A 25,709-nucleotide genomic window follows, 5' to 3' on the forward strand; every position below is an offset into this window, starting at 1 on the left:
TATTTTATCTTTGTAGTTCATTCTCGTTCAACGAAATTATCCTTCTATCCATTGTTTGAGATTTGAGCCATTAACAAATCTATACTACAATGAAATTATCCTTCCATCCATTGTTTGAGATTTGAGCCGTTAACAAATCTATACTACAGTAATAAAATAGTTTAATTTTAAAATGCTTAATCACTAAAAAAGCTTAAACTTTTAAGTTGTTTTTGTCAAATTTAGCTAATTATTTTAATTTTCAATCAATACCTTCTGCTTATTTTATATTGTCAATTACGGACTCCGTTCAAAGTCCGATTGGGTATGATCAAGTTCAAAGTCCAATTGGGTATGATCAAGTGACGCATCCGGGAGCGAAGAAACTCACTCGATGTTCCTTCGGATTATTAACGGTGCTAGTTGTTCGACGAAGGTCCATCAATAATCCATTGATTATATAAGTGTAACAAATTATTTCACGCATGCGGTAAGATGGTACGAGATTTTCTTAACAATATAATTTTTCAACTTATAGATTCTAAAAATAAGAATGAATACTGAAAAATGATCACGTGGACGTGAGATGAGGTGTTCTGGGGCCAACTAACACCCACATAAGCAACAAACTAATAGAAATTAGACAAGGCCATAATTAATAAGGAAAAATAAATTTTAGTAATTAACAAAATTAAAAGTATTGGCTAAATTTGTTAAAAACTTCAAAGTCCAGACTTTTTTTCTTTTGTGATTTAGTACTTTTAAAATATAAGGATAAAATAATTAATTATGTCAAAATATAGGAACACATGTTATTTTTCTTCTTTTAGTTCATATGCATATATGATTAGTCTTGTAATTTCACTAGCACTTAACCATCTAAATCTCAAATGATGGACAGAAGAATAATTTCATTTAATAAATTCAAACTATATAGATAAAATAGTGTAATTTTTAAAATACAAAAATAAAGTAGTTAATTATGTAAAAACATAGAGACAAATGTAATTTCCCTAATTTAAACTTTTTTTTTTTGGTTAGAAAAGTCATAATCTAAGATTTTACCAAGAAATTTTAAGTTCTACTCTCCATACAGGAATGCGAAAAGGGTTTACGAGGCGATAACTGCTCTTTAAATAATCCAAACAATCAATAAGGAAAGAAAACATCCAAGAAGCATGAAAATCAACCAAATGATCACAAATCTTTCAACTGATTTGGGAAGAATGATTCTCTACTTACAAAGTAGAATAATATTCCCGCAATAGATTCTCTTCAACCAAAATCAAGGCTAATTACTTAATTTTCCTAGAATCAGGACCAGCAAAAGGGAAGCACATGCCTAACCAAAGAATGATAGATAAACTAATATTTTATTCCTAGTTCCTCCATGGAATTATTGGGGAAAATTGAAACAAAGCTCTTACTAATTCCTACTTACCATTCAAAAGGAAGCCACTTCTGCAAGAGAGTAAGTCTTTATGCATCTTAGCTGCCTATTGAATGTGTATACTCTACCAGATGCAATATTTGCATTCACTGCATTACCTCTATAATGTAATCGTTTAATAGAATTATTTTCCTTTGACCAAAGACCAACTTCATGAAGATCACCTTCTTTCCAGGATATGTTGACTGTCAATCCACCTCGCGCCTTTAACCCCTTGACATGACCATTTGCCCATTTGTCCCGCGGAAGAGCAGGGAGAAAGAACATGTCATTTAATGTACTCTGTACCAGCATTTCTGCAATTACTGCTGGAAAACTGAAACCCAAAATTGCAATATTAACAGAATTAAGCACCAAAATAGCAATAAATCAAAGTCTCTTATTTCAGAAACAGGATTTATTAAAGCTGATGATTATTACGTTTCAATCTAAACACATTAAGGATGTTTCTTACCCGAAGTTCGCATCAATTTGAAAAGGAGGGTGTGCAGTAAACAAGTTACTGTATAGACCTCCTTCATATAACTCCTCATGATCTGGATCTACCAGGTCAAACAGATGCTTGACCATAGTATATGCACGCTCACTATTATGTAGGCGTGCCCAAAGAGCAGCTTTCCACATGGATGACCATCCTGGACCTTCCACTCCTGTTTTGACATTATACAAAAAATATAAATAAATAAATAGAGAAAACTTGAGATAACTCCAGTAAAACACATGCTCAAGTGAAGGCCAAACATCATAGAGTTTCACAGATCAAACTCAGGTAAATAAATGAGCACAGGTCTAAAAAGATAACTCCTCTAGATAGGACCAACAGATTTCTTTTCGGAAAACTACTATCCGAAGAGTTTAAAAAGTGCACCAGTGGTATACAAGTGCTACATTAAAAGGTCATTGGAAATACACCTCTTCTGTAAAGGGTAATTGCAGCAGCTTTACAGAGGTCTGGATTTTTTTCAACAGTTATTGTATGTCCTGGAAACAGGCCAAAGAGGTGAGATACATGTCGATGATGAATCTCTGGATCCTCAAAATCCTGAGCCTGTAAAAAGATAAAGATAATCCTTTACATCCCCTACTAATTCATCATGTCTGGTACATAAGAGAATGCGATTCCTCCATAATGTCTTCACAAAGACCAGAAAAATTTAAGTCAGACTCAAAATAATTACCCATTCCATAAGAGAACCATCTCTAGATATTTTTGTTGGTGGAAGTCTGGATTGGGCCTCATGTACTTTTTTGACAAGTTCATCCTCATTTCTCCCGAGAACCTGTTTTCAATGAACTTTCTAGTTGAGAAAAAAAAGGTGGAGCAAAAAAGATTAAGGACTAAACTATGTTTCACTAGTGTAGAAAATGTTATAACCTCTGCTGCAGAAACAATTATAGAGAACACCTCTCTTATGATTGAAATGTCCATGGTTGTTGAGTAGCTCACACTCGCTTGTTGACCATCTGGAGTGATAAATTTATGTTCTGGTGATGTTGATGGATTAGTTTCAAGATATCCTCCGTGCCCTTCAATCAACCAGTCCAGCAAAAATGCCGCACATCCTTCCAACAAAGGGTATGCCTTATTTTTTAGAAAATCCTAATCATACATCATATATTAGCAATCACGTACTGGCTAAAAGTAAAGTAGATATTGCAAGCAAGCATGATTGTCTGTTAAGTATGAGTCTCATTTCTAAAAAGCAATAATGCCACTCACGCCCTATACAAAAATGTTATATTTAAACTACAAAAAAGGTCTTAACAGACAAATTTGACTCAGGCATTTCCAGATATTGACTGTTAGCTTCTACACCTCAAACAGCGCAAATTACCCGCATGAATAGAGTACTCGCTCGAGACTATGGGGTTGGGTAATCACAATTCCTAGGTTTGACTTCTGGAAACTATATTGTACCTGCAATTTGGATGTAGGCAGCAGGTTCTTCCTCAACAAGGACTGCTGTACAGGTGTTGAGAAACTGTTTTTAACATTCACCTTTCCTTCCCTCCTATCCCCTCACTTTTCCTCATTTTTGTTATTTATACTAACAGACAATAGTAGTCATCACTTAGCAGAAAATTGTTACTGGTGTTGAGAGAATAGTTTCATGGCTCAGCTTTTGCTACTCCTCTACTTGCTCTTTTCTTCTCTTTTGTAAATAATACCTTCTACAGGACAAATCATATTTGGAAACACAAAATTATCATCATTTTTTGATCCACGGTATTTCAAGAAGTGGCAAATTAATGAAAGTAAGATCTTACTTTGTCCATGGTGTAAGAATAATGCTCCCACAGGTGTGTACAAAGCCAGGCTCCACCCATTGGCCACATAGCCCACTGAGCATCACCTTTATCTTGTGATGTTTTTGCCCATATGTCAGACACTTGATGAACCAGCCAACCATTTGCTTCATAGTTCACCTGCAACAATCAATGATTGAATAAGAAAAACAGCTGTACATTTGATAAGCCCTTTATCGGTCAGTCAAAAGATTAAATTAAGTCATGTCGTCCTAATCCCTTAAGGGAAGTAAGGTAATTTGGTTTCTAGTTCGACTAGTTAGCCTGCGAGTAGGACTTCTCCAAATAGTTCTTTCTTCCAGTCACCTAATTCCAATTAAAGAATTTAAAGGGCAAGGAAACATAAGGACATATTTGGTTTCCTGATCTATCTTTTTTAAAATTTCAATCAAAGCAATAAAACAGTAAGCCACAGAAAAATACATCTGGGTTGGTTGAGAATAGAAATGCTTTCCAACTGAAGATAAGATAGAGAATGAAAAGACAGAAGAAAAGGGAAATTTTGATTTCATTTCAGAATATTAATTGGAAATAAAATTATAAAACAGTATCAATGCCTTAGCAAGTTAGCATAAGTGAATCTTGTCTAGCAGAATGGAAGATTCTGGCTTCCGGTCATCTAATTAACTTAACAGATTGTACTAGGTATAAAAACCTAATCGTCTTATTCCACAAAGTAGATGCACAACTGTCTTACAGAAGAAGGCAACAATAAAGGAACAAAGTACTGCAAATACAAAGTTGCAGGTTCTATAGGATCACCAAAAAATGCTTGCCTGCTTCTAAGAAGGCTTGTACATCCTCTAGTAACTCAGCAAGTATACAATGGCCCATACTAGATCTTAAATACTGGTTAATAATCAACACATTTAAAATTACTTCAACCTTTATATTGTCTCATTTAATGAAATCTATGAAAATTATACATCAACAAATTAACAAAAATGAATTTGTTAAAAGAGAAGTTTTAAAATGCTTCAAATCACACAAAATAAAAGGAGAAAAGCTTACTTTTGCTGTCTTATGCCCGTTGATTGATAGAGAATATATAAAGTCAAACAATGGTTCTTGCAACTCACTAAGATTGCAGGGTAGAGCAGGCCAGTAGTTCATTTGTAGATTAATATTCGGATGTTGAGCAGCACTGAAATTACAATAGAAGAACAGACAAGTGAACTATAGACAGAAAGAGTGAAAGGTTTTATAACAGTGCTTTGAAATAACTTATGCTGATTACTGATCAAATGAAAATCCTGTAACAAACGGAACAAGTGAAATTCCCATTCCTGGTACTCTCTGTTTCAAAAATATCAAATAGAAAGCATGCAAAGCAGGGGCGGATATAGAGCATTGTTAAGCCCAGCAGCCCCGCCCCCAAACCCCAAAAAATTAAAACAAATTCAATCTTTCAGAGCAAACATTTTTTGAAAAAAAAAAAAAAAAAATCTATTTTAGTTCCCCCCAACAATTAAGCAAAATTATTTTTTTGGCCCCCTTAACCATTTTGGGCTGGGTCCACCACTGATAAAAACGCATATTACCAAAGTTGCTTAACCAAAGATGTGAGGATAGAAAGGAAGAAATGATAAATTAAAAGACTGTTTCTCTAGAAACTTAATATACGGTTGCTACATATACCCTCATTCCTCCACTTGCTACTGTTTTAATGAGTGATCAAGAAGTTATATCAAGATCAAGATCAGCACTCAAACTGCAATTCCCCACCAAAGAAAGTTAAAAGTTATAACCTACATTGTAGCATTGGTGACCTTATTAAGTCAAAGGAAAATCATCATTAAATAACCTAGGATTCATACTGCAGCCAGAACTTCATCTATCCTGACAAGTACAGCGACAGTAAGGGAAAAAAAGAAGTGGCAATTAGTACCTGCACTAATACAATATTACTGTTCCAACTCCCTACCCAGTTCTCAAATGGTCTCTAAAGGAACTATGTCTAGTACTTGCACTAACACGCCACTTGTAACCTCAATCCTTTAACAAAAAGAGGAAGAAAGAAATGGTGACCAGCCATCTAGAAATCAGGTGATCCTGCTCTCTATTCTTGGTAGTTGAAATGCCTTGATCTTTTACATGAAAAACTCAATCTAAACTCATATATACAATAATACAAAGTCTTTTCCACACACATGTCCACATCTGTATGAATCAGAAAGGAAAGTTCTAAGCATACCAAACTAATAAGCTACACAGAAAGGAAAACACAATATATACACACAGTGGAAAGAGAGAGAGAGAGAGAGAGAGAGAGAGAGAGAGAGAGAGAGCATACTCCCATGGTGGTGCAGTATTTTTACTCCATATACCCTGTAGATTTGCCACTTGAGTTCCAGGCCGCGAACAAGAAATAAGTAAATATCGACCATACTGGAATAGAAGCTCCACCAATGATGGATCTTCATCAGTTTTAAACGATTTCACCCTTTTTGCAGTTGAAATAGTATTACCTTCACTTTCCTTGAAGAATGAATCATTACTAAAAGACATAAATTTCTTCCCATCCACAGGTCCACTTTCTGAAATGCGCTTCGAGCTCTTTGAAAGCCGGAGAGAAACACGGTGAAAAAGATTTTGATAATCATCCAAATGATGTGCATAGAGATCAACACATGACAAATTTCTTATCAAATCCAATGCCCTCATGGACTCTGAAGTAGGATCTTTCTTGGACTCCATGGGATCAGTGAATGGCCCATCAAATGAAGATGAAGCCACCAAAAGTAAAACTGCCCAATCTGAACCTTCTACCTTCAACTTCTGGTCCTCCAAAACATTTATCATTCCTCGTCCCTCACTAATCTGTAACTTGAGAATTGCAGTAAACAGAATTCCCTTGGGATCATCAATAGCATTCAGCTTTTGAGGGTCTCTTTTTCGTTTACAATTTCCTTCAATTATGATCTGATTTTCACCTTTTACATATGAATGAGCATTCTGCATCTCACTGCTTAGAGACACTACAAATGATACAGACCCTGATTTGCTTCCAGAAATCTTTGTTACAATCACTTGATCAGGATTAGAAGCAAAATGTTCCCTTGTAAATTCTACATCACCCACAGAATATTTTGTTCTCACTGTGGCAGTGTCCAAGTCCAGCTCCCTATGGTACATTTTCTCATCATATTTTAGATGAGAATCATCAAATTCAAGATTGATATCACCAATCAGTTGGTAAACCTTCAACAACAGAAAATAACAATTAGCAATGTAATTCTCAAACAATTGAAATATTTTTGGACTGAATAAAGGCGCCAACGATTAAAAAAAGATCAGCATTGATCAAAATAGAAACTCTATATGTCAACCGTGAAGCTCTCAGGCAATTTTGGTGCTTTAGCTAAAAAAGAATACAATCATGTTTTCAAACTATTTTTGCTTTTATAGTTAGAATTAATTGTACATACTATAACTATCCAACAATTTATCTAAATACTATGAATGCCCCAAGTAGTCCTAATAAACCCTTAAAGGACCAGTCATACTGATTTGGTAGGACTTAGGTTACCTCGTCAGAGCAAATGTAGCCAAGAACTGACAAAAGCACTAATGCCATTAGCAAAAAACCAGCAATCTGAACGTGCTACCATACCAAGAAATGTACTTAACAAACTTCTCGTGCATTATATGCAAGTCTGAGTCTCGAAGACAAACAATATAGGGTTCAAAAGTGCCATTGTCATTTGTCAGCAGCTTGTGAACAGAGGAACTCCTACCAGCATATAAACCTCAGAAGGATATTTGAATCGTCACAAACCTCAAACCTCAATGTTAATTTCATACATACATCAGATAATTGAAATAACAATAGATAATTGCCATCATCCATTCAAATAAAATAATAGCAATAAAAACAAAGGCTATGTCAAGGATAAAGAAAAGACACATACATCAGGTGGTGAATCTGACAACTTCTCTGATGCTGTGTCACTAGCTTCTAGATACTTTCCCTGATCAACAAGTTTTCTGACCTCTGCTAGTGCTGCTGGACCATCGGGATTAGTATAGTTTCCAGGGATCCCTGTCCAGAGCGTATCTTCTACAAGAATCCAAATATTATTCAGTGACTTTCTTCTGTGTAGAACTCATTTGATGTGTCCTTTTTCACAGAGAGAAAAGCAGAAAGAAACAAGGCTATATCAAACAATGCAGTAAAGCAACTAAATTTTCCTATGATATCTATAACACTGCTAGACATTTATTGCATTTCCTTTGAAAAAAAAAATAGTACTTTAAAAAAGAAAAAATAATAGAACTCTTCTTTCTTTATTTGAATTCCAAAATTGATCATGCAAATCTCTATCAATTGATCACACATCCACCTATTTTTCCAAGTTTTATGAAATCTAAGAGATTGAATATTAATTCTACCAACATAAAAAGCATAACACCAAAATAAGAAATTATCCAAACACTGACAAGATAACAAGAAATCTTATGCAACTTTCAAAGTCAAACAATTTTCTTCTTCTACTTTCTCCTATGTGCACCTAATCGACAAAATATCACGGCCAAAACCAGCCAAATGCTTGTTTTGGGGCCTAAACCTAACCTTTTTATAGTACAAAAATTTACAGTAGAAAAATCACTTTTCACATTTTGTAGAGTTTTGATCATTCACCATTAAGCCGGATAGTTTCAGATTTAACACCGCCAAAAACCATGGCCCCAAGACGGCCATTGCCGATCGGAATAGCATCTGTCCAGTGCTTAGCCGGTTCGGTGAAAGTTATCTTCAATGGCCTAGTAGAACTCTCACCATCCTCCACCAAACTCGGTTTCCACCAATCTTTCTCCGCCGGACGCCGCACCACCACCCATTCCTCATCCTCTACCAGCATTTTCCTCTAGCTCTCTGTACTTCAGCTCCACAGCTAAAGGCAATGCAAAGCAGCTAGTGAAGTTAAGGAGTGCGTGTAAACTGAAAGAGCGGTGAGATTTGAATGCACACGGCCTATGTCTGGTGTGTGGGACCCATGCATGTTCTGGCATATACTATATATCAATCGATCAGTGTTTTTTTTTTTGACATTATCAATCAATCAGTGTTGTTTGTGCTTTAAATTATGTGTAATAAAAATGTAGATAATGGGTTTACTGGGTAGACACGGTAACGAGTTAATTTTGAACGGAACTAAATCGTATTATAGATGAATTAAAATCGGACTGAAATTATCTGTTCAAAATTTTGAACCATAACTGGTGGTTTAAGGGCCGGTTAAAATTCATGTGAATATTAAAAATTGAATCTGGATCCGCAGCTAACGGGCAGTTTCGGTCTGGTTCAAATAGGAAATTTTCTATTTTTACTTTCAAAATAATAATCACTTGGCCTATTTTATATATATCTAAAAGTCTCAATAATATTTTACTACGTGATATATTTTACTTAAGATTTTTTTTTAAATACATTTTACTTTAAAAGTTAAAAATTTAAAAAGTAAAATAGTAAAAAAAAAGAGAAATATTTAGTCTAAACTTATATTATTTTTAACTTTTTATTTTACAGTTTTAAATTGTTTACTAAGTTTAAAATTACATTATTTTAAAACATTTTTCAAAATTTTCTTATACTTTATTTAATTAATAACATTTAAATAAAATAAAGTGAAATTTGTTTGATTAATTTGTAAAATTAATTAATTTTATTCTTATACGAGTATGAGCATTCTAAAATTTATTAAAAATAAAATTTACCAATATTTTTTAAACTCATGTTAATATTTTCGAAAGAAAGATGTAATGTTGGAACCGATTTAAAAAAAAAATCATATATTGCCGGAATCCGTGATTGGATCCGCAACGAAACAGGCTGAAACCGGCGATACAAGAACTGGTTTAGGTTTAACATTTTAAAAATTTTGATCTGTCGGTTCAATGAAACGGAACCAGCGGTTCGATGAACCTGCCATGCCTATTTCCACATATACCAAATTTTAATTATTTACAATATTTTATTTTATTTATATTTTTACTAATAATATGTGAAAATATTTTTAAAGGAATTAACTTAACTATTAATCAAATTTTTGGCATTCGGAATTTCCGTTGATGAAACTTTTTTAGTAAATATATTATAAAATTTTTTTAAAGGAATTAACGTAAATATTAACAACAAGCGATAAGAATATACTATAAAAAATTAAGTTTAATCATATAACTTTAATCTTAATCTATATGAAAATTAAAATGAATTTATTTTTACAGACAAGAAAGCGTAAGTATTAAGAACCGATCAAAGGATAAATTATAGTATTATATTTATGTTGAAAAAGTTTCAAATTATTATTATTTTTTTCCTTAAACCACCGGCATCCGGACCCTATTACTAGATACCACATAATCTGACTCGGGACTTAGTTACAGTTAAAACTCTTCGCCATTCCCTGCAAGTGTGTTTAGTGGGAATCGAATTCAATAACTTTTCTCACATATTCAATCTGCATTGCCAACTGAGCTACAACTCGTATATTCAAATTATTATTTTTTACCGTTGTTGGAGCCTAAAATTTAACTAAAATTATAAATTTACTTTTGTGTTTTTTTATTAAAAATCTTGTGATACGATGAGTTTTTATTTTGAATAATTAAATATTTTAACTTATAAAATTATATTTAATAAACACTTTAATTAATAAAATTATTCTATTACATACTAACTTATAAAATTAAAACAAGTAAATATATTTTAGATGAAAAAAGTAAAAAAATAATAATTAAAAATGTGAATAATTATTAGTATTCAATGATAGTCACCGTAATTAGTGGAGTTTTGCGGATTGAATTAATCTTGCACTAATACTATATGAGTAAATTACTTTTTAGTTTTGAGATTTCACTTTAATTACTATTTAATTTCTTATTAATTATTATAATTAAATAACTAAAATTGTCCTTGATTTTTAGAATTGTTAAAGTACTTAGTATTTTTGTCGAAAAAGTGCATTTTTTGCTGTTATATACATTTTTACCAATGGAATTAAATTAATTCGATTTTATTTTGAATTAAAAAATATAATTTATTTTTGATTTTTTTTGGCTCTGTTTAATTTTGATTCGAACGATTGATACACACACCTCTAGAAAATAGAAGGGGTAATTCAGTCAATGCAATAGATAGAACACATCGACTGTATAGCAGGAGCAAGAGATAATCTTGGAGCGCGAACAGCGCTGCCCGGGTAGAAATCACGAGCACAAATAGATACATTGCCTTCCTTCCCATGGATAATCTTAATTAGTTACTGTTTTTTCTTTGCATAATACTAAATTAAGTAGTGCTAATATTAAAATAATCTTAAATAATTTAATTAGTGCTTATATTAAAAAATATAATCAGCGGTTTTATGGAGATTTGATGGTATAATTTAGGCAGTGGATCATGTTAATAAATGATGATGTCTTGATCAGATTTGGCATTGTTTTAATTTAGATTAAACTATTAAAAATATTTCAAACCTTGCATCTTATAACAATTGCACCCCAAATTCAATTTAACTTTTCAAGCATTCAAGTTGTAACTTTTTATCATAACTTGAAATTGGTCAAAATTAGCTAATAAAAAAAATATTAAATGAGGGTCTCACAATTCATATTTGAGTTAATTTAACCTGAAGAATGAATTGATTAAATTATATAAGATACCCTAAACTTTGATAGTTGTAATAATTGCACTCAAAAAATGACTTTATGTCACGACCCGTTTCCATGGGCCGGACCGGCACTAGGGCCCAGGTAAGCTTAAGGCCCCCGAGGCCCGTAGTAAGCCTGAATCACTAATAACTATTATCTCAATATAATATTTAAAACATTCAGCCTATAATTATAGAAAAATAAACCTTAAGATTCTATTAAATTTCGGCCCAAATTTATCAATTACAACATTTCCACAGTTCGGGCCCAATTAACAATACATCATATTTTTAATATGGGCTCACATAATTATGTCGTCTATGTTAATACACGACTAATTGCACACAAATTCTACAACTGCGGAGTTCACTAACAGATGTATACAGATAAGTCTTCAGACATTTATCTACTTAATATATCAACATTAAAATTAAAGAATCTCTTTTTAACAGTGAAGGAGCAGAGTTATAGCTGGGATTTAGAAAATGCTACTTCCTGGAAGATTTAAACAAGAGATGTGAGTTTATTAATGAATAATAATTATTGCACAACACACGCATTCACACAAATGTATGAATATATCAATCTAGTCACCCGACTAGTTATATGCTCACACAGCCAGTCACACAAATGGCATATCACCAGCACTCACAATTATTAACATCTTCATATAATCACATCACGTGGAAATTAGTCAGTGGAGTCACCGAACCCCCGATGAGCCGTCCTCCCACATGGCCCATCCTCTCACGTGTGCACCAGGGAGCCGATCCCCCATACTGGCCGACCGGTCTAATCCTCACTTGACCAGCCCTCTCATTGTTTTTTCATTCTCTCTTTTCTTTTTCATACCAACAGGAGGCAATCCGGTGGTCTCCATCCAATCTAGATCATCAAGCGCTCACAACAGGAGGCCACCCTGCGGGCTGCAATCAAATCTAGACTGTCCGGTGCGCAACGACGAGAAGCCAACCCGTGGTTAACGGTAACGGTAACGGTAGGTGCACACGGGGGCGCCGATCTCCCATTTACCCGGCTAACGGTAATGGATCCATATAACAGTAACAGTATATAACGGTAACGGTAATCAGGATCCATATAACGGTAACGGTCTCACAAACCCATGGTGACCCACTTCATCCCAATTCCACACAAGCAAAGCACAGCAATATCACAACACAATTAATCAAACATTGCGATTAAATGCAGACATATCGATCAATTACATATTGGACTGCAATGTACAATTAAACATCCATTCTCAAATGCAATTAAATAATTAAATAAATAATATTAACAATAACAGCAACGATAAAATAAATAATAATAATAATAATAAACTATGATAATGACAAGGTAGTTAAAGCACTTTATTTATTATGTATCAAATTGTAGAAATTTATCTAATAAGCTTATTTGTTATATTATTAATTAAAATTTGTCTAAATTCTGTCAAAATTTCGGCAGCACCTCCCCTAAAAATTGGGCTATCTACCTGCTCAAATATCACAATATTATCATATCTTTATCAATCAGTGCACACAGCCCATCCGTCGGGCAATCAATCAATTTAAAATCCCATCCTCCTTCCAAAAACAACAATATCAACACTCCATCAAAAATTTACAAACTAATTCTAATAATATCCATATAAGATCATTTATTAAGTCATTAGTTAACTAAATTATTAGTTTTACCGTAACTAATTTGTTAAGCAGCTAAAACATATTTTAACAATAACTAATTATAACTACTACCTATTAAAATTCGGTTTTTTATATCAATATCAACAATGGCTAGGCCTCCCAAATCTTGATTAATCAAAATTTCGGATCTAACCGTTAACCAACTAAAATTTGCCTCACTTTTCTTATGCACAATCGGTTAGTTTTAAACTAATGATTATCTAATTAACTAATTAACTAATTCTAATTTAGTTTCCCCCTCAATTCACCTATTTATAACAATAACCATGTAATTTATTTGACAATGTTCTAAACTAATTTACAATTACATTATTCTAAAGTCCTAAACCAGTTAACAAATCATGTTCGCTATCCAAATACGCACACTAATCAATCTAATTTATTTACAAAAGACTATAAATGTTCATATATTTTTAAGTTAATCCAATAAGTTAATTTCTTGTTATTCAATTTAGTCTATTTAATAACTCAATTAAATTCATTAATCAATTAATTCTATATATATAAAAATTGAGAATTGAGTTTTAGAACGTACCCATTGGGAATCGAGCGACGATTCCATGATCAGCGCGAAGAGAAGAGAATTCTGTCTCTCGGGGCCTCACTGGAGTGCCGCCGGCCGGTCACCGGACCGCCACCGCCGACCGCCGTGCACGGTGGCCGGAAAAGTGAAACCGCCCAGAAAATTGCAAGGTCACCACCACCCGCCTCCAATTTTCGTAAGGAATCCAAATCTGCTATCACTTTGTTGAGCCAGTGCCTCGTTTGGCTGGATCTAGCTCCACAGCCACCTTCAAGCCGCCGTCCATGGTGGTTTATCAAAACTCAAGCAACATCACAAATTAATGGGGGAAAAAGGTTCATATGTAGGAGAGGAGTTGTTTGAGACCAACCCCAGCACTTGGAGTCGACGGAATTGATGAGATTTCGTCGGAAAACTTCATCGCGCGGTGGACAGCCTTCCAATCGCGATCTCTCTCAATTTCAGGCCTCATCACGCGAACTAAGACCATAGAAGAGTTCATCTCGACAAGAGGAGCAAGATGGAGTGCTTAGTGTCGACTTCCATGGCTGGTGGACGGAGATCGTAGTGAGCAAGAGAGGGGAGGATGTCGCGCGAGGAAGAAGAAGAAGGAAAGAAAAGAAGGAGGGAAAGGAAAAGAAAAGAGAAAAGGAAAGAAAGTGGCTTCTAGACCATTCTGGTTCGATTTGAACCGGTTTGGTCTGATTTAATGGTTTGGTCTCATTTTGTTTGGTTTTCGAGTTTTTCACTCGGTTTTCAGATAATTCGTGGGGTTTTCGACAATTCAAATTGATTTCCGGGTCCGGTTCGATTTATTTAATTATTTTAGTTGGGTCATAAAACATTTCTTCAATTTACTTTCTAATAATACAAACAATAATAATAACACTAAGTTAATTCAGGATAATTAGTTTATATAGTAGCATTCCATTTTATTTCATCAAAATTTCCGGACAGTCTGTTTATTGGGCTTGGGCCCAATTCAAATTTGGGCTCAAGTTAAACTTGCTCAGTCTTAACAACCCATACTATCAAAAATTCGGATTTTTGATTTAATAAAAATTCCAAAGTTTTGAAAATAAAATTTCGGGGTATTTCACTTTAATCCCTCAAATAATTCAAATTTAACTTTTTATTACAATTGCACCTCGAATTTAAATTATAGCAAATATATTCTTATAATTGGACCCTAAATTGAAATTAGCAGTCATATTTATTTACAATTTCATCCTAATTTTAAATTTTATCTTATTTTTATGGGAAAATCCTAAATTGCTAAAAATGTATCTTTCATGAATGAAAATCTGGAAAGAGGTTGGTCAGGATTGAGATAAGGATTTGAATTCTTTAATTGAGAATCACGTATTACCCCACATATATACAAATTTGATGATTTTCTTATTGACTATGACACTCTACATCGACTGTAATCAAGATGGACCATGGACTTGGATTTTTTTTTTTTTAAAAAAAAATAATTATTTGAAAACCGCACAAACTTTTTTCTTAAAAGAAAAAAATTACACATCTTGTTTTATCAAAATCATTTGAAAACTGCACAAATTTGTATAAATAAAATTACTTAATTAGTATATAATAGTTTAATTTTAGGATTTGAAAATTTGAAAATTTAAAATTGTTATTATTGTGAAGGTTTTACTTAAATATCATTTCTAATATATAAGGGTGAATACAAAATGGTTAGGAACATAAAAATTAATTGAACCAATTTAATTCAGTTTTTTGGTTTGTTGAGTGCGTTAGTTTTTAAATTTAGGAATTTTAACTATTTCAATTTGAACAATTTGTTAAACTCGCATAAATTGAGGATTTGTGAAATTGAGGATTGAGTAAATTGTGAATTCACCCCTTTTTGAGTAAATTTAGAGTATATATATTGGATTCAGAATAATTGTGTGAGGATAAAGATTACTAATCATATATTATCTACTAATTAGAGTTTGTTTAGAAGTTTAATATTATTATTTTAATATATTTTATTATTGTATGTTAACAGAAACTGAAACAAAAACTGTGTTATGATTGTTTTTAAATAAATTTTATATTTGCTAACCATGTGTGATCTGGTTGGTGTTTTTATTAATGTGATCCATGAAAATTTTCACCAATTTGATAAGTCACGGGAAGGCTCATTGTGTACAAAGAACTCTATCTCTTTGCTATACACATGCTACAGTTTTTTTTTTTTTTTTTTTTTGTTGGTTAAATATGGTAAATTAGTATAGTTATATAGCAATATAAGCCTTGGGTCTCACTACACTCATAAAACCAGAACATTTCCAACATCAAGAAGCAACAATTAGATAAGCAAAAAGCATGAGTCCCTTCCCTTTCCCCAAGTATTTTTACCTGTCAATAACGTTGTTCCTGCTACTGGTAACCATGAGCGAAGTCGCTGGGCTTCTTCCAGAGAAAAAGACAGTAAATATTACAAACGATTTGGGTCCAAACACAGACCTCAGAGTCCACTGCAAATCAAAAGATGACGACTTGGGCGAAAAGCTGCTCCATTTCAGAGGCTATTTTACCTTCCAATTTCATCCAAATTTTTGGGGTACCACACTGTTTTATTGCCTCATGAAATGGCAAAATGTTTACCATTACTTTGATATTTACATAGACGACAGAGATGACAAACGATGCACCGTTTGCTTGTGGCTTATCCGAGCCTCTGGCCCTTGTATGCTGAATCGGGATACTCAGAAAGTGAATGTTTGTTTTCCTTGGGATCCCTCCTCGTTTCAGTTTTTGGCGTTGCGTGAAATTAGAACGAATGATCGTGATTAATTAATAAGCCTAAGGTAGTTGACTTGGTTAATAATAATTTGTTTTTTCGTTAATATGAAAAGTATAAGGTTTCGAATTCAAATCTGCATTCCCTTATTATATAGTTTTTAATGATATTTTGGATTGTCGAAACTCCTAATGAATAAAAAAATAATTAATTAATTGTCAGATTTTTTGTTGCTTTAGCACAAACTATAACCATTATTTCTTTTCTTTTCTTTATGAATCTCTTAATTAATTTTGCTCATAACTTCTTTTTTTTTTTTTTCTCCCTATAATTTTCCGCCATTACCATATAAAAACTGGTTACTGTAATTCTTTTGTTTCATAAAAATTGAAATGACTGTCGTTTAGGTAATGCTAATAATGGAATAAATGCTGCTTAGACAACTATGTAGTCGCAAATAGACAGACGACTAAACAGACAAAAGATTTAATAATGACTTGTCGTTCTTATAAACTGGTAAAAGATAAGGTAGCTCCATATTTTGCTGGAGATGACGAAAAAATCAAATTGACGTAAAATTGTCGGATAGGAAAAAAACTAACAGGGCGTTTCGTGGTATGAACTAATTACTTAAGAGTTTATTGAATGAACATTCATGTGCAGATGTTATATTCTGTTTTTATTGGTACGACTAATCTTGATTTGGAATTTGTGGTTGAACCTTTTATGAGTTTTTTTTTTTTTTTTTTTTTTTTTTTTTTTTTTTTTTTTTTAATTCAAGCATATTTTACCATTTAAATCGCCTCTTATAGACATGTGAAAATGCTATATTCGCAAAATCAAAATTAATGTGTACAATAATTTTTCATCTTGGAATCAATTTTTAATTTGTTCAAATTTCAGTTTTTATTCTGTTTTATTTTTTAGTACCGAGTATATATATTAAAAAAAATCCTTATTGGAGTCCATAATTATGAATGACTAAGTAGTAAAATATGTTTGAGTTCAAAAAATGATCTATGCGAGATCCATGGTTCAATCCATGGAAGTTCAAATGGTTTTCTAATTCAAAAAAGTAAATTAAACCAGATAAAGATAAATAAATTAGAATTTTTTTAAAATGCAAACTGATATGATTCAATTGAGTTACATAATTGAACCAAATTGATTTGATACAATTTGGTCAAGTTTTTGATAGAGTATTTTTAACTTGGTTATGGTTGGCTTTTCAGTTCCTAGATTTTTCAATTTTACATAATTAAAATTGGGCTAAATTAAGAAAATTTTGATTTTATTATTAGAACTAAAATCGAACTTAAAATTTTTAAAATCAAATCAAACAAAACCAAATCCGTCTAATTAGTTTCTGCTTGCACTATATGTACTAAAATAGGCATTCACTTCTTATATTATGTCTTTAAAAATCATAGATTTGTAATAATTGCTAAATTATTTTACTACTATATTTTTATTAGTTTGACTCTAATTGGGAGTTTAAATTCAAGAAATCACGTACTAAAAACGAATCTACTACTTTGATTTATAAAATATGCAAAGATTGTCAGATTATAGCATGACATTTAAATATATACTAAAAATTGTTAAATAGGCTTTTCAAAAAAAAAAAAAAATGTTAAGTAGGAAAATCTTACTGAACCTCTATTTATACACTCACATACTAGTTGATGCTACATTCCAATTCCAAATTCCAAAAATAAAAAAAAAGAAATAAAAAAAGGCTAAAGACTCCATGAAAATGAGAGCTATGCTCACTAGAAGCTTGTGGTTGCTAATGATGTTTCTTCTGGTGATCAGTAGGTGTGAAGGCTGGGCTTTTCCTAAAATGCATACAGTTAATATCACTAATGTTTTGAGTCCAGGGTTGGATCTAACGGTTCATTGCAAATCAAAAGAAGATGATCTGGGTGTCAAAGTATTACATCACAACGGCTACTTTTCTTTTCGTTTCCATCCCAATTTTATAGACAGCACTCTCTTTTATTGCTCATTCGCATGGAAAAATAACTTTCATTGGTTTGATATTTACTCAACAGAAAGAGATCAAAACACATGCAATAATTATTGTTCTTGGATTGTTCAACCTTTAGGCCCTTGTATGTGGAATAACGAAAAGAAGATTTTCAATTATTGCTTCCCTTGGAATAAGGAATGAATTTGCATTTGCATGAAATAATAAAATAATATATTTCTTGCCCTTATCCCAATTCTATTTTTCAATTTCTTTTCTCGTTCATGTTGTTAACTCTAAATCTTAAAATTTTAATTTATTTAGCAGCTCCTTCTAACGGGCTTGTAATGCAACAAAGTTGGGTATTTTGGATCAAAAAGAAAAATAATTTAATATTTAGAATATATAGTATCGAGTACCATCCACCTTTAATATTAAGGGTAAAATATGTATGTTTTAAAAACAAATTATCTATCACGGTAAAATATATATATGCAAAAGGTAAAATTGCACTGGCATATGGAGGAATTAAAGGTGAAAAATGAGGAAAGCGAAATGGATAAAAACAAAGGAATATAAAGTAAACATAGTGCTTATATGGTTTTGTTTTCTTTAGTATTGCAGATGGAATTTGAATCTGAGTTTATTATTAGGTCGTATATGCACTTATCATTAAATTATGCTTCGTTGTATGCTTACAGGGGTTTTAGTGTAGTGTAAAATTTAAAAATTATAGAAACTAATTTAAAAAACTGTCCTTTCATTTCTAAAAACTAATTTAAATGTCTTTTAAATTTATTACTGTCAAACAACACGGGCCTTTCATTCAAAAATATTCCTTTTTTTTTCATCCATTGAACCAATTATTGTTTGAAAAACGTGAGTTGGATTGTAAACTCAAAACTCCTAACTCACTAAATCGAGTTGAATCATGGTAAAATTAAAAATTAGTGAAATTATGGTAAAATCGTGTTAAATCGATGGAATTGGTGAATTTAATACTTACTTGTAATTATGGTAAAATCGTGTCAAACCGCAATGAGTTTAATACTTACTTGTGATAAACTAGTGGACAAAAGTTTTTAACCCAAAAATGATAAAATAAACCATGGGCTATCATTATTAATAAATACAATGGGCTAAATTTTTTAATCTTTTTAAATGTAGTTTTCCTTTCAATTAAATTTTTATAAGTTTACTCATTTTTTATCATTTTCAACCGCTGCTTAATAGTTAAAAGCTAACATCTAATAGCTAATAGCGACTAAAATAATTAATATATATTAAAACAATTAATAGCCGCTAGAAAAATTAAATTTGCAAACAGACCCTAAATTGTTAATTAGTATAATAGAGTATAATTTTAGGATTTCAAAATTTGAAATTATTATTGGTCAGGAAATTCACTTACTTGAATACCGTTCCCAATATACAAGGGTGAATACAAAATGGTGAACAACGTAAAAATTGAATTCAACCAATTTAATTCAGCTTTTTGTTTTGTTTAGTGGGTTGAGGTTTTATTTATTTTTTATTCACAGTGGGTTTAGTTTCTAATTTAAGAATTTTTGCTATTTTAGTTTGAACTATTTTTAGTAAAAACATTTCAGTTTAACTGAATCAAAACTGAAAAAAAAAAAAAAATTTGTGATTATGTTTTTATTTTTAAATTAGGAGAAAGCCCGTGCGTTGCGCCGATTGCTTTATTACTATTTTCTTATATATTATATTAGATATTATTTTTTATTGTATATATAAAAATAAATATTTATTAAAAAAATCTTAAAAGAAATGAAAAAAAAGCAAATAAAAAATTATAAAAAGTATATTAAACACTAAAATAAAATAAATGGATACAATACAAAAGTGCTAGACAATAAGTATCAGTTAAATTTTTTTTGCATAATTATAAATTTGAAAGACATATAGAAAAATTTCATCTATAAAGACAATCATAATAATATATAGATGTAAAAATAGATAATTATTATAATTAAATAAACACATAAAAAAATTAAACAATCCTATCTTAAAACTAAAATAAATTCAAATATTCAAATATAAATATAAATATTGCTAATTATTTTAAATAATTAAAAAATTTTAAATTTAAAAAAATATCTTAACTGATATAATAAAAAAATAGAAATTCAAAATAGAAATATAGATATAGATACTTATTATAAATGAACATTAATTTTTAAAATATAATTATTAGATATAATTTCTTAATATTTAAATAATAAAATTAAAAATTAAAATGATAAGAATCTTATGTTAATATAATAAGGTATCTCATTTATTTTTAATTTATTAAAGATATTTATTTTTTTTAATTTATAAGATCTCTTTGTTATTTTATGTATATTTAATTTATTGAATTTAATATTTCTTTCATTTTTCCTTTTAAATTAATAACGAAAATGTTCACTTTGCAATGTATAACTTCAATACTAAAAAGATTGACACTTTGCTATTGAAGTAGTAGTGCTAATAATAAATAAATAAAAATAAATAAATATAGATTACACTTTATATTTCTCTCTCCAATTTATTAGCTCAGTTTTAGTTTTAAAACTCAAATCAAATATAAACACTTAATTGTATGCAATATATTAATTCTACAATTGATCTCTCTTCCAAAAAAGAAGAGTCAACAACTGGAGAACAAAAAAATACATTGTTATAATAATAATACGTGGATCAAAATAATTATATCTAATTAAAATTTACATAAATATATATGAATATGGAGCGATCAAGGAAAAAATTTACAATTTACAGTTTTATACAATTTGCTAAAAACATAATAAATTAAAAAAAAAATACATAAATTGAGTTATAGTTAGCTTTTCTTTCATCTTCGTCTCCATCAATATAATATTTTTCATACCTACACATACGATCGGTGACATGACAAAGAAAATATGATTAAAAAAATAATATTAAAGATGAGAAAAGTCATGGAATGCAGAAAAAGAAAAAACCATAAATAATTGCTAAAAAAATTAAAAATTCTGAAAAAGAAAAAAAGAAATCAAAAAGTTAACATTACCTCAATTGAAGAAAAACACAATGGTACATCTGAAGTGAACATACGTATATGTAAAGAAAGCAGTAATCAAAACTCATATAATTAAACCACTTTGAAAACAAATAATTGGAACTAAGGTATATATAATATAGATAGATATAGGTATTGTAATACCCTGAATTTTTATTTTCAAAACTTTTGAATTTTTAATAAATCAAAAAAAAAAATCTGAATTTATGACGATATGGGCTTAAGTACTGAGCAATTTTAATCTGGGCCTAAAAAGCGAGTTGAACTCAAGCCCAAAACAAGTTATCAGAACACCTAGTCGAAAATAATTTAAACTTCTTAGAATTGATATCGGACGACTTAAAATTAATAAAATTAGATTTACCACTTTTTTATCCTAAATTTGATTAAATCAATTAAATAAATCAAATGAGAAAGAATAAAAATAGGGTTATACAATAAATATTTAATTATTAATAACAGGAACCGGAAATTCGTTTTAATTTTTCAAAAACCAAGAGAAAAACCAATAAACCAAATAGAAATCGAGTCGAATTGTTGATTTGGACCAAATCGGTTCGAATCGAACCAAAATGGGCCAGAACTCTCTAGAACCTCTTTTCTTTCTTTCTCTTTCTTCCTCTTCTTCTTCTTCTTCGCGTGACCCTCTCTTCCTCTCCTTCGATCTCCGTCCTCCGGCCACCAAATCCGGCTAATGAATACTCTAAAAACATCTACTCAACGCAAGGAAGAAGAATATGGCTTTGACTTGAACTGAAACTGCGCCTTTTTTGAAGGGGAAGAGCTTGAAGTTTCGGCCACCGTAGTGACACCTTTCTCCGATGATTCACGCCGTTTCAGGCAAGCTTTGGGCGCAAGGTGAGTACCAAATGACTCCTCTCTTCTTCCCCTTTCATTTGGTGGCCTCCTCGTCGACTGTAATAGCCGGAATCGGAAAACCCAAAATGGGTATCACCGAACCTTTCCGGTCAATTTCTGGACAAATAGTTCACACTCATCTTGATTTGAATACATATTAGTAATCCTCTCATCGAAACGAATAAAATGATGTATTGTTTGTTAATTTTGGTGAAGATTTGACTTTCCCGGCCACCGTGCACGGCGGCGGCGGCGGCGGTCCGGCGATACACCGGTGAGACACCAAAAAGGCAGAATCTTCCTCTCCTCGTGTAGACTGTGGATTTGTCATCCGATTTTCAATCGGTACACTGTAAAGCTTAATTCGTTTTGAATAAATCCCAAATTAATTAATTAATGAACTTAAGTAAGTATGTAAGTAAATTAAATTAAATATTATTAAATATATTTCATGAATAGTAATTATATCTATAAGGTTGGTACTAAAATATATATTACTAGCTAATAATAAATTTTAGGAATTTTAGTAATAAATAAATAATTATAGAACAATTAATTATAATGAACTATGTGAAATGAATGAATGGATGAATGATGTTTATGGCGGATGGGATCAGTTAATGTGACTTGCCCGATAGATGGGCTGCGTGTTGATGTGTGGATTATGTAAAACTTGGATAGTCCAGTTTATTGAGGAAATGCTGCCGAATTTTCAGGAAAACAATTAATGAAGAATTAAATTAGTAGGTAGTAACGATTAGAACTTTAAGTATTTTTATTATTATCATTATTATTAGTAATAATAATAATAATAATAATATTATTATTATTATAAAATATTACTTTACCGAATAATTAGAAATTTCATCTAAAGGTTAGAAATTAGAATAAATAAATAAATAATAAAACACAGTATATGTACAATGTAGTTGACAAGTCAGTTAATTATCTAGTAACCAAACTAATAAATAAATGTGCAAACATTTTTCGAATTAGGATTCTTATTTAGAATTTTCTTATTATTTTAGATGCTTATAAAGTTCCGGAATATGAAGACAAAAGCTGGAAGCGTGCAGTAGTAGAGATAGTCCTTTTAAGGACGAAAAAAAAAAAAATTGTGAGTAGTGTTAGATAACTAGTATCATCCGCTTGCATTCATGCATTCACGGCTAAATGTTATCATGCATTATTTTGTTGAATTATCATACTGTGATGCACTATTTTTTGATATTAAAAATTGTTTGATTATTTGTGTTGTGACTATGTTGTGCTTTGTTTGTGTGGAATTGTGATGAAGTGGGTCACCATGGGTTTGTGAGACCGTTACCGTTATATGAATCCTGATTATGATTACTGTTACCGTTATATGGATCCTGATTATCGTTGGCCAGGTAAATGGGAGATTGGCGCCCCCGTTACCGTTATCGTTAACCACAGGATGACCGCTTGTTGTTTCGCATCTGAAAATCTAGATTTGATTGCAGCCCGCAGGGTGGCCTCCTGTTGTGAGCGCTTGATGATCTAGATTGGATGGAGACCACCAGGTTGCCTCTTGTTAGTATGGAAAAGAAAAGAGAGAATGAAAAAATAATGAGAGGGCTGGTCAAGTGAGGATTAGACCGGTCGGCCAGTATGGGGGATCGGCTCCCTGGTGCACACGTGAGAGGATGAGCCATGTGGGAGGACGACTCATCGGGAGTTCGGTGACTCCACTGACTAATTTTCACGTGACGTGATTATATGAAGGTGATAATAATTGTGATTGCTGTTGTATTGCCATTTGTGTGACAAACTACATGATCATATAATTAAACGAATGACCAGATTAAAATATTTTAGCATTTGTGTGATTGTGTGGGGTGAGAGGGTTATCTAACCCTACTCATTGAGTTTGGCGCTCACCCCTGCCTACTATTTTTTTAGGTAATAGAAAGAAAGAAAGACCTTATGGAGTTGACACATTATTTATAAAAGACTGTTAATAATTGAAATATCAATGTAAATGTAAAAGTAGAGTTCCGCAATTGTATTCCAACTGGGTTGTAAATGAATAAATAGAGTATAGACATTTATTATATGGACTGTACTTTGGATATATTTGTGAAATAAATTATTGGGCCTGAATCCACAATTGTGAATAGAATGCGAGTTTTAAATAATACAGGCTTACTACGGGCTTCGGGAGCCTTAAACCCACCCAGGTCCTAGTGCCAGTCCGGTCCATGGAAATGGGTGTGACAGGTACATGTAGACAGATATAAATAACAAAATAAAAAAAAATTACAAACGTTTTAAAATTTTTAATTTCAAAATTCAACAATTTTAAAGTATTAATTATTTAAAATTTTGGATATTGTATATATTAGATTAAATATAGAAAAAGAAATGTTTAAAAATTAATTAAAAAATTAAAAAAATTGTAAAAAAAGAAAAACAGCAATTCTTAAAGGAGAGAGCGGCAAGTAAGCTGTTTGAAGATTTTTTTTCTTCAGATTATATATACATATATATATATTTATTTATTTATTTTAACATAATGAATTTTTTTATTTTATTTTTATTTTTTCCTATATTCTCTTATTCTATTAATCAATTAACCGAACTGAATCCAACTAATAAATTTTAGTTTAGACCGATCTGATTTAGAAAAACTTCAATTATTTTTTTTGGTAAAATATGGTAAGTTGGTATTAATATATGTAGTAATTAATATACATGGTAAGTGGAGCCCGTATATCCAAATATGGAAATATTAGCGTTAGGTCTCACTATACCTATAAAGCAAGAACATTTCCAGCATCAAGAAACAACAATTAGATAAGCAAACAGCATGAGTCCCTTCCTTTTCCCTAAGTATTTCTACCTGTCAATAATGTTGCTTCTGCTATTGACTGCCATTAGCGAAGGAGATGGGATTGGTCCAAAGACAAAGACAGTAAAAGTAACAAACGATTTGGGTCCAAACACAGACCTCACTGTCCACTGCAAATCAAAAGATAATGACTTGGGTGAAAAGCTGCTCCATTTTAAAGGCTACTTTACCTTCTCATTTGATCCAAATATTTGGGGCACCACACAGTTTTATTGCCTCATGAAATGGCAAAACGTTTCCCATTACTTTGATATTTACATCGACGACAGAGATGACAAACGATGCACTCTTTGTTTGTGGCTTATCCGATCCTTTGGCCCTTGTATGCTAAATCAGCATACTAAGAAAGTGGATATTTGTTTTTCTTGGAATCCTCCGTCGTCGTTTTGATTGGTTTGGTTAACAATAATTAACGGAAGCTAATCATGTATGGGTTGATTGATTTTCGCATTAATATGAAGAGTTAAAGGGTTTTGAATCCAAATCTTTTGGATTCTCCTGTTATGTATCTTGCAATATTACTTTGATTCATTAAAGCTCCTAATGAATTAAAAATAAATAATTAATTGTGTA

At 31.5% G+C, this 25,709-nt stretch overlaps 1 protein-coding gene and 1 long non-coding RNA gene across 4 annotated transcripts; one reads left to right on the forward strand and one right to left on the reverse strand.

Annotated features, from left to right (window-relative positions):
• Positions 1-1,164: 1,164 nt before the first annotated feature.
• On the reverse strand, positions 1,165-8,714 carry LOC105650683 (alpha-L-fucosidase 2). Of its 2 annotated transcripts, none has more exons than XM_012237626.4 (10): positions 8,379-8,714; positions 7,648-7,796; positions 6,030-6,937; positions 4,748-4,880; positions 3,698-3,856; positions 2,805-3,029; positions 2,608-2,709; positions 2,342-2,477; positions 1,884-2,079; positions 1,165-1,745 (listed from the first exon to the last, which is right to left on the reverse strand). In XM_012237626.4, the coding sequence occupies exons 1-10, from the start codon at positions 8,596-8,598 to the stop codon at positions 1,424-1,426; spliced, it is 2,550 nt and encodes an 849-aa protein (XP_012093016.1). In that variant the 5' UTR covers positions 8,599-8,714; the 3' UTR covers positions 1,165-1,423. The 2 variants fall into 2 exon arrangements, with proteins under 2 accessions (XP_012093016.1, XP_020532425.1); XM_020676766.3 differs by having other exon boundaries at positions 7,648-7,856; positions 8,379-8,518.
• Positions 8,715-22,056: 13,342 nt separating this feature from the next.
• Positions 22,057-24,339, forward strand: LOC149495453 (uncharacterized). 2 transcript variants are annotated; one of them, XR_016321422.1, is made up of 3 exons: positions 22,057-22,264; positions 22,481-22,609; positions 23,293-24,339. It is a non-coding gene; the product is annotated as an uncharacterized LOC149495453 (long non-coding RNA). The 2 variants fall into 2 exon arrangements; XR_016321421.1 differs by lacking the exon at positions 23,293-24,339 and having other exon boundaries at positions 22,481-22,657.
• Positions 24,340-25,709: the final 1,370 nt, after the last annotated feature.

This window comes from Jatropha curcas, chromosome 6 (genome assembly GCF_041381405.1).
Source record: "Jatropha curcas cultivar XTBG-Jc1 chromosome 6, XTBG_Jcur_1.0, whole genome shotgun sequence".
In the NCBI taxonomy this organism is placed as follows: Eukaryota; Viridiplantae; Streptophyta; class Magnoliopsida; order Malpighiales; family Euphorbiaceae; genus Jatropha; species Jatropha curcas.